The following is a 9,936-nucleotide window of genomic DNA, read 5'->3' on the forward strand; positions in this document are numbered from 1 at the left end:
CAGGCAACACAGAATCAGGCCAGCCCCAAAAGGCCGGGTTTCCACTAATGTTTGGGGCTATTTTGCCACATCAGTCTTTTGACCCTCCAAGTCGTTCAGCAAACTTGAATCCTTACGGTTTTAATATCACTTTCCAAAGGACAAGTGCAAGCAAATAATAGTACCAGATTTAACTGAACTTACTGAAATTGCCTTGTTTGTGCTAATTTTGGCCGCCTGATATTTAAAACACAATAAATAGGTAACTAATTTCACTTTCTTGGTGGTGACGCGAAACAGCTTCCTATTATTATTTTCATTTCTACTTTAGCGACTCATTTAAAAGCAGTCCGCTAATACTTATGTACAAGATATTTACAGATGGTTTACGGTTTACAGATGGATAAAAAGTTGAAGCAAGCACTTTTAATTGGTCCAAGTTATGGATCAGACCTGCCGCGCTTCTGTCAACCTCTTAAAGGCGTCCACAACGACGTCTTGTTGATGAAGGAAATGTTGACTAGAAATGGTTTCCTGTTAGAGAATATAAAGGTTTGAAACTGCTTCAATTTATGTGCTCCATCTTTAGACACAGTCAATCTTTACGCATAACTATGCCGATCTGTCCTTTTTATGGTTTCATGGTTTCGGAATTGTATGTTAATTAGAAGTTTTGTACAATCACTCAAATTCTAAGGTACGGCAGTTAAAAGAGAGGAATAGTTACAACAGGGGTCTTTAGACTTGATTTATTTAATAGTTATCCGCATTGATTTCCAATGACGTTTTTTTTAGGTTCTTGAAGGTGACTATGCCTCTAAAGATGAGATATTGAGGTCCCTTGAGGAACTTTCATCTACAGTACCCAACGAATCAGTGGTAATAATCTACTTTAGTGGCCATGGCTATCAACTAAAAGAGGAATTTGGTCAGGGTTTAATTCCTGGTGGCCTCAAGAAAGAGATGGTGAGCTGGAAAATATACATACAACTTTCCTCCTTAGTTCATTACATGACCCAGGAGTTCGAGAAGTAAAAAAAAACAGTTACATTAAATTTATAATAAGAAAAAGAATCCTGTACCGCATGACGTGGGCTTAGGTCACCAAATCATGATTTTTTGACAACCGGTTAATAATTCTAAACGTCAATTTTATTTTCCTGGCCACATTTTTGATCTGTTACCATGGTTTATTCTTCTTCCTTTCTTCCTTGCCGAATTTGTTGAGTAAGGTTTAGTATTTAAAGATAACATAGTAATATTAATAATAATAAAAGTAATATTAATAATTAATAATATTTAAAGAGGGAGCCCAACTCGCCTTGGCGGTTTTCAGTGGGGCCCTCTTGCTATACATGTACGTACGCGCGAACGAACTGCTGCACACTCGTGAATTCCACAGCCAATCGTCTTTATTAATTGACTGATATATCTTTTTCTACCATAGTTTAAAGAATATCGTATAAACGACGTGTGCATCACAGGTCAACACTTCAAGCGTCACCTTCGTAATCTAATGGAAAAAAAATGCGTGGTCAACACCATCTTCGACTGCTCTCTTTCTGGTCGCTTGTACCGGTCGCTTGAAGGATGGACACCATCACAACATGATAGATTCATTCACATCGCAGCCTGTGCGTCTAATGAAGCAGCATTTGAAGATCCACACCCTACAAATCCACGTGGCCGTTTGACTTCTGCTTTAGTAAAAATCATGGATGAAGTGCAAAAAGAAAACAAAAAGATCAGCTACGATATTCTCAGTAGGTAGGTCCTTCCCCTTTGAAAAACGTTTAGTAGTGTGATACAACAGACATGTCATCCAAGCTGTCTTGTGTGAATTACGGTTCCTTTTTTCAGTCTAATCAAACAGAAATGTCAGGCAGAATATAACGACCCAAATCAAACGCCCCAGTTTGAAGGCGGTAATATGGACATGGTCGTATTTGACTTTTTTGACACAGGTGAGCAGTCAAAAGAATTACTTGTCCTTTCTACGTTATCATCACCATAAAGCTTTTTCTCAGCTACAGCGATAGTACAGGTGTCACCAAGAGTCATAATGGGACAATAATAATCCCATTATGACTCTTGGTGACACCGCCGTCTGACAAGAGAAATTTGCAAACGGCGAGGAGAGTGCTTCAAAGCTAGGGTTGCTACTTTCACTTTTGAAAAAAGTCTAAAGTTAACATACCCAACTTTAACGAAGACGAGTATTGCCGACGAACAGGAAAGTAAAACCGCAGAGCATAATGGGATTGATCAATAAAATTCCAACCGATGTGCAAATAATCTCCAGCATTCCGATTGGCTGTATTTTTCTTTGGCTTAGTATAGTGTGCAATGGACTATATATTTTTTAGTGTAGTTTATTGTACTCTTCTCAAATTAAAAAGATTGAGTAATTCCAACCCTGCACTTGAGACTTGGCTAGCCCTTAACCGAAGAGCTTAGGAGCATCTTGAATTCACAGTTCAAAAAATAAAGAGTCAAATTTCTTGCCAAACAAATTGATTTTCACAGTATCTCAGCCAAAAGCACTTGAGATTTGTGACGTCATCTTCAGGGAGGAAAAGGTTGACAAGGTTGTTCTCAATGCTGGGAAATTACACGGCGTTGTGGATGGGCAGTATGACGTTTATAAACCTGACGTCACCGATGACGAGGTTAATTCGAACGCTACTAGTGATTCGAAGATTGGTCAGATAGACGTTATGGAAGAGAACATCCATGCGCTCAAATCATTTGCTAAAGTACTAGATAAAGACATTGAAGGAAAAATAAAGGTATGCTCCGTAAGATTTAAGGGTAGATTAAATCTTCCGCTCCTTTAAACACTGTGTAAAATAAAAGTATACAGCTCAGCTGTAAGGTGTGTAATAATAAATTGACAAAAATGTCCTCTTTCTATGAGAAAAATGGACGCATTCGTTGTTTTCGAAAAAGTCACTTTGAAATCACTTATTTGGAAAAGTATTTTTAAGGATCAACAGTTTTAAAACATTGATTCTGTCAATTTATTTTTATATACATGTTCCGTCTAATTTTTTCTAAACTTCAGTATTTTTTATCATTATTTCAAATTGCAAAATGTAACTCTATTCGTATAATATTAAATTTCATTTCTTATCTTGTAGTAATGATAGAAGTGCTAGATTTGTAAGTGTTTAATAACGCAATATGTGCCACCCTCGGTAAATCCACCTTTAGCTCTTTGAATATTCAATTTTACGTTATTTCGTTGAGTATATTCCTTCACTGCTGTTTATTTTACTGAGCCTCTGATTGAGTGTTTTGCTTTAACTCAGGATCAAATTCAAAGCAAAGCTATCAAGCAGTTCTCAGTTCCTGGGCTGACTGAGGTGTTAAAATGACAACTCAGTTTCATTGAACCCGCTAGCCGTGACAAGGTGACGGGTGGTCTATACTCAGGTGTTGTTAAAATTCAGCTTTTTAAGGCGCTTTAGCTGCACCAATTTAGTAACGACTATTAGATTAGTTTCCCCGGTGGTCTACCTTTCACGCATCACACTACATTCATATCATGGGATATGGGTGGCTTACACGGTGAGCTCATAAATGGAATGATAGCTGCTTTCACTGGCGCCCTCGTATGGTGACGTCCGAGATATTACTGTTAACATGTTAATATGTAATGTAAAGAGAGCGCCTCTTGTTGTCCTCAAATCGACGACATTACATTCTTTAATTCAAACCTTTCCTCGCTTTTCTTTCTTAGGTTGGCTGTAAAGCGGTCCTTAAGCGTCGCCGTAGTACGTGCACATCGGTCTTTATGAAGTTTCCTACGTGTACAGATCAGTCTCAAGTGGAGCAAGAACACAAAGACAGATTGATACATGAAATAGAAAAACAGGGCATGTTTGCTATAGAAGGAAGCGAAACGACGCACAGTGTTACTCTAGACATTCAAATAGTAGAAGAGTAAGAAAAAAGGAGCTTTACTGATCAGGGGAAATGTGTGTATTTGGGGGGGGGGGGGGGGCGAGTTCAGGGTGGCAGTTGGGTTGGATGATTGTTGCACCTCCCAATCATAAACTAATGAACTCTATTTCAACCACACAGTCAAACAAGACGGAATTATGGGAGAGAGAGGGAACTGACGCGGCCTAGTTTGGGGCTGAAGTGAATTTAACCAAAGTTATTTTTAGACCAATTAAACGCTTGAATTGATCGAAAGTTGGTTTCCTGAGAGGACCGCAAACTTTCATTCGGTGTTGTCAAGAGAGAATTCAACAGTCACCATTACAATATTCTGCCTTTTTCGCTCTGAAACGGTAGCGCGTGGTCTTGATGACGTATCTCTGCTAACGCCCTACGATTCCTTCTCTTTCCAATCATTCTGTCTTGAGCCACTCATCAGGACTAAAACACTACTTCTTTACAAAAACGACTGAAGTATATTATTGCTGTAACAAAACCTGATTAGACGGAGAGCTCCACACAAGTGCATGCCGTGTATAATGGAAAAGGTTTGTATGGTTAGACTGGGAACTAAAAAGTAGGACATTGCATGCTAGGATAAAGTATAATTAAATTGCTAATCCATCGCTAATCTAATCCAACGCGTATCATTAGGAAACACTTTTGGCTGAAAATTTTGTACACAATTAGGTAAATCATTTTATAAATTACGAAGAGGAACGTACCTAGTATCGTTCCATGAGGAACACCGCAAGTCGTTTTCCAACAATCGGAGACGGATCGAGCCATAAACAAAATATCTGAGTAGGAATTAATTGCTAGCTATGTGAAATACCATCAATACCGTAATATTTCAATTTCGATAAAAGAATCGGCAGATTAAAAAATGACAACGCGACGGAAGTGACGACGGCGCACGAAGATCAAGAAATGAGCCTGAATAATGGTAATACAGGGAATTAAGCACCGGAAATCGCGTTAAAAAAATACCGTAAAGTTCCGAAAGTAACGACCCTCGTTACTTTCTGATTTAGCAGCCTTTTCTATCGCTACTTTCGGAGTCGCTACTTTCCGGTAGCTGAAACGTGTATCGTACATGGGTGGTACGAAGTGACGATAATAATATCGCGACAATTGTGAAAACATTCACACTTTTTATTTGGAGAAAAGTATTTCATGTTATTGGTTTTTAAATATATAATCAAAAGATGTCTTTGATTACGTTGTGGATATTCACAGACGAAAGGAAGACTTTTAGAAGAAAAAAATAATGTAATGTACCTTTTAAGTTACATAAAGAAATGTCAAAGATCATTATAACCATTAAAGAATAAATCTATAATTTCAGTTATTTCTAGCAAGAAGCTAAAGTCGCTACTTTCGGAGGTTCGCGACTTTTGGAATTTGCCAACACAATTTTCCGCTACTTTCGGAAGGTCTTTATTTTGGGAATTTAACGGTAGTAGGATAGTTTAATTTTTACTTTAAACGCGTTACTATTTCAGTGTGGACGTTTCTACGGCTAAGTATTTAACGTTAACTTTATTTGAATACAAACAGGAAAAATTGTTGGCGAGCCTGTCAATATGGTCGAATGATTGTACCTTATCAAGAATGCGGAGACGAGCATCTAATGATGAAGAATTTGTCCAAGTATTTTCGCCACAAGTTTGCTATCAGTCATAAATGCTCAGATCCCGATATGCTCAAGAACGTGACCTTTGAGGTGTTCAAGATCGAAAACGTACCATCTTTCAAAGATTCAGTGGACAAGAAGAATCGGTTGATTCATCAGGCAATCCAGAAAGGCGATCGTTATAGTGGTATGTCTTAAGTTATATATTGTGAACATTTCGTGGACACCCTCCGAGACGGGGGCACCCAACGAGAACATAGTTCAAAACCACTTAAACAAGTAGTATAGGAGGGACCGGTTAGGCCCCTTTTTTGCGCAGGAATCTCATTAACGTATTTTAGTATTTAAACGGTAGATATAGGCATATTTTTATCCCCTAAAAATTTTTCATCTGTTCGGATTTCCTAGCTGAAAGTCTCAAAATCCGAAAATCATAGTGATCAAAACTTACCTTTTCGAAAATTTCAGCCAGAAAAAAGGCTCCCGAAAATTCTAGGTGAGCTTTTTAGGGTAAAAATCCGTTAAAAATGGTCAGTTTTTTTAGATGTTTGAAAATCCTAGGAGAGGTAGGCAAGCAAGAAATTTTACAAAAAATGTTCCGAAAATTCTAGATCTCAAATCGTCTTCCGAACAGATATTTTCCGAAAATTGACGTTGGGTGCCCCTGCCGAGAGACGCAAGCTTAACTGCTTGGAATTGCACCTCTCCAAGCATGCGTGGAAAATTATAAATGACTGAAGACTATTACTTGTAATGTAAACGACCATCGGTAATGTTCAACGTCCAGCGATCATAGCGAAAAAAAAGCAAATTCTGAGATGCGCCTAAAGTCTTGCTGGCACGGTCCTGATGGTTTTGAAAATGACTGACATGCACGTAAATCCACATGCAGCAAAGGGGAAAATACAGCGCAGTTCTGAATTAGCATACAGTAATTTCACTACAGAGCCCTTCTAGATATTAGTCCCCCTAATGAATGGACTAGATCTCACTTGCCTTTTATATATTTTCTTGTAAGGATTCCAATCAAATGAACCATTCACCGTCCGCGCGCACAAGGTTGAACTTGTTACTGACGTGTTGCATGGGTGTTACCGCAAAAAGTATAAAGTTGTAGATGGATCGGGTGATGCTCTTGTGATAAAAGTCACAAATAACGAGAAATTCTTGGTTCACGTGTGTGTGATGTCATATCAGGCTGATGGCTCTATTGTTGTCTTGTACCCGCCAAAAAACGTAAGTAATCAATGATTCAGTGTACGCTGATATGATGCTTTTGCTGCAGCTGTTGACCTTAATAACAATTTGAAAAGATTTATTTTATTTATTTATTTATTTTGATTTTGTCTCTTGTTTAGCCATGCTATGCTTAGATAGTGCAAATTCAACATATTACTGTGAGAGTCATTAGTTTAACTCAGTTCCACTATGAAGTAAATCCAATCAGTGCTCAGAATGGAACTTGACCCGCAGATCTCCGGTTTGCAAGACCGCATGTCGTTCGTTTCATTTTCGAAACAAAAATTTGGATCTTATGCAAACTGACCCACGGAAGGAAATTTGGACCACCAGGTTTTGTGAACCATCTCGCTTTTAGTAAATCAATACGATCAAAAGCACCGGGGGACTGGCGGCCGAGCAGTCTCTGGTTAGCGGATTGGCAATCGAGTCGGGTGCCAATGATACCATGTCACACCTATTGCAGCTTTTAATGACGGTTCCTTTCCTAAGTTAGGGACGGCTCGTACCAGAGCTCAGCCCAGGTTTAAACCTTTGTTTATCGTTAAATTATGAAGGGTCCAAATTGACTAAGCTACTTACTATTCTCATCTTTTATGCTATTTCAAAGGGTAAAACAGAGGAGCTGGATGAGGGTGAGTCAGCTAAGGCGATCAAAAGAGTTTTCGTCGAGCCTCAGACAGTCCGTCGCATGACTGAACCAGATTTTGACAAGCCGAAACCCAAGTGGTGCGATGATATTCTGATATTGTATGCCACAAAAGCTGAGGCCGACTACAAGCCTCTCACACAGACTGCAATTGATCTCAGTGCAGGACTCAGTACAAGAGGCCACAACCCACCTGATGTAGGTTTTTTTTTGGCCTTCCAATTCACGTAAAGTTTCTATGATTAAGAGTCACGTTTACGGCAAACGGAAAACGTGAATTTGTACCACGTGACCAAGTTCTCCCTACACTTGTGCTTTGCTGACGTTTTTAATCCAGAATTAGTTATTTCACGTTTCTTTTGTCCGCTATAACAATTGTTTTGGCCTGTTTTTTGTTCTACGTTTTCTGTTTTAAGAAATTCTCAACTTGAATCTGACGTTTGGCGTTTGCCGTAAACGTCACTCTAAATCTCTCTAATGTCTTTGTATGACAAACGTCATACCAGATCATAGTACGTCATTCAAACAGGTCCTCAAAGATGCGAACTAGCAGCACATGTATGGAAGACTAACGACACGCTTCACTCAAGACTTAGACATAAGTAGTATTGTATGATAATGATTTAATATCCATACTTCCGTTCCGAGTTAGTCCAGTCCCTTAGTCCCGGGTAGTCAGCTTTTCTCTGCGATAAGTTACAAAATAGACGATAATTTTCCTGCTTGTTATATTAGTAATTGACGCGCAAAGGATATAGAAACTGGTCTTCGATGCTCAAACTCTGGGCATTCAGAATTCTAACAGGGGAACTTGCTTTGTTTACACGGGTTTTCCTGCCCGGCATTTCCCTTCCCAAAATTAGCATTAATTTTCACTTGTCGTACTTACCTTCTTCAGGTAAAATGTTTAAAAAAAACATCCTCATTCATAAGCTGCGAGCGGGTAATTAGAATTTATCTATAAAGTTATGTCGTTTTAGGAGAAAGCATTCTTTGATTTTTATAGGACAAAATGCTTCCCCCTGTAACAGCCTTCAGAGACGCTCCCAGTTCGCCATCATCCTTTAAAACTCAATCAGCTGGCAGCAGCCGTGGCGCGGCGGCGGATTACTCCTCTAATTACCATGATCACAGGTGGTTGACTATCAGACGGGATGTTAGAATTCTGTGCGATGAGGATTAGGTGACCCAAACAAGAAAAATACTTAAGAATATAATTTTGTTAATGTTAAAAATAATTACAGGTCATGATCCATTGAGACAGGTGCTATAGCCAACGACCACAGAATCGAGCCTAAAAACTATTTTGACATCTGAGAAAAACTGATAAACAATTTACAACAACAAAGAAAACTTTCATTAAAAATAAAGAACTATCTGATAATTGTAATTTCCATGCATTAATGAATTAAATTAGGCATCGTGAGTAACGAAATCAGTACTGAGGCATACAGTTGTAATTGGTTTTCAAACACCGAAAACAAACAGTGTTAGACGTCAGTAACTAGTTAAAAGTCAAAAAGTGCCTTAACTTTACAACAATGATACTAATTTTGGAGGCAATAAACAAGGCACGTAAATCGAAGGCCAGCGAAGCTTGATTAGAAATGAAAGGCAAATTGCGGTGACAAAAATGAAGTTATAAAGCAAGCGCAAAGCTAAAATAGAATTTCATTCACCGACTTAAAGAGACGCAGTTAAAAGTATTGTACAATATAAAAATATCGATAATAAAAAGCAAGAAAATAAATAAATATAGCAATTGATTTGAATTTTGTCGATATTTCCTTTATCATCTAGCCAAATATTTATGGGGGGGGAGGGGTAAACGGAAAGAGGGTCCTACGCACGTTTCACGGACATCAAAAACTGGAAATAAGGAATCACGGTGATTAAAATTCCGTGTTTTCCCGGACTTAAATTTCTTTTTTACCCCCTCTTATACCAACTCCAGTGCTGCTACGGTTGAATACAGTGTATCCTTTATCCAGAGGACACCCTTGGGGCCGAGGCAAATGTCCCCTAAAATACAGCTCAATAGAGGTGCCCCTTGAATTGAGGTTGGGTTGGGGTTCGTTAAATATCCGCCAACAAAGAAATATATATCATTTTTTTCCTTATTTCTGCCTTTGAAGCTACTGCAGGTATAATTTCAAGTAGCTACTGACATGATTAACTTTAGCCTGCGCAGCACGTACGAGGTTATTTCTTCGCGTGTTTCCCTCGCGCGCTCTATTAAAACTAACCTACTATAGTAGGCGCCTGCTATTGAAACTACCCGGTAATATTGTTTGCGAATTCCCGTAAGCGCAGTACATCGAGTTAAGTATGGTGAAAGTTGTCATCATTGTGATGATTGTACACTTATCGACTCTCCTTAGGGTCAGCAGTCACGTTTTGAGTACTATGGTGTCCCCTGAATGGAGGTTAAACCTGGGTTTGGGGACCCGGAAAAAATGACCCTTTCCCCTGAATAGAAGTGCCCCTT

At 38.8% G+C, this 9,936-nt stretch overlaps 1 protein-coding gene across 1 annotated transcript; it reads left to right on the forward strand.

Annotated features, from left to right (window-relative positions):
• Positions 1–378: 378 nt before the first annotated feature.
• LOC140953926 (uncharacterized) lies at positions 379–9,084 on the forward strand. The gene is made up of 10 exons (XM_073403303.1): positions 379–531; positions 775–945; positions 1,427–1,746; positions 1,840–1,943; positions 2,506–2,810; positions 3,722–3,924; positions 5,485–5,747; positions 6,579–6,796; positions 7,410–7,646; positions 8,455–9,084. Exons 1-10 carry the CDS (start codon positions 379–381, stop codon positions 8,629–8,631), a joined length of 2,151 nt encoding a protein of 716 aa, XP_073259404.1. The 3' UTR covers positions 8,632–9,084.
• Positions 9,085–9,936: the final 852 nt, after the last annotated feature.

The sequence above is a fragment of the Porites lutea genome, chromosome 12 (assembly GCF_958299795.1).
Source record: "Porites lutea chromosome 12, jaPorLute2.1, whole genome shotgun sequence".
Taxonomy (NCBI): domain Eukaryota; kingdom Metazoa; phylum Cnidaria; class Anthozoa; order Scleractinia; family Poritidae; genus Porites; species Porites lutea.

What these genes read in the sequence shown, in the direction of transcription:
- LOC140953926 (XM_073403303.1), top strand. Translation starts at nt 379, where the DNA reads ATGGATAAAAAGTTGAAGCAAGCACTTTTAATTGGTCCAAGTTATGGA. An exon ending in ATTTGACTTTTTTGACACAG is followed by an intron (nt 1,944 to 2,505) that starts GTGAGCAGTCAA and finishes TGATTTTCACAG; the next exon opens with TATCTCAGCCAAAAGCACTT. An exon ending in GTAGATTAAATCTTCCGCTC is followed by an intron (nt 2,811 to 3,721) that starts CTTTAAACACTG and finishes TTTCTTTCTTAG; the next exon opens with GTTGGCTGTAAAGCGGTCCT.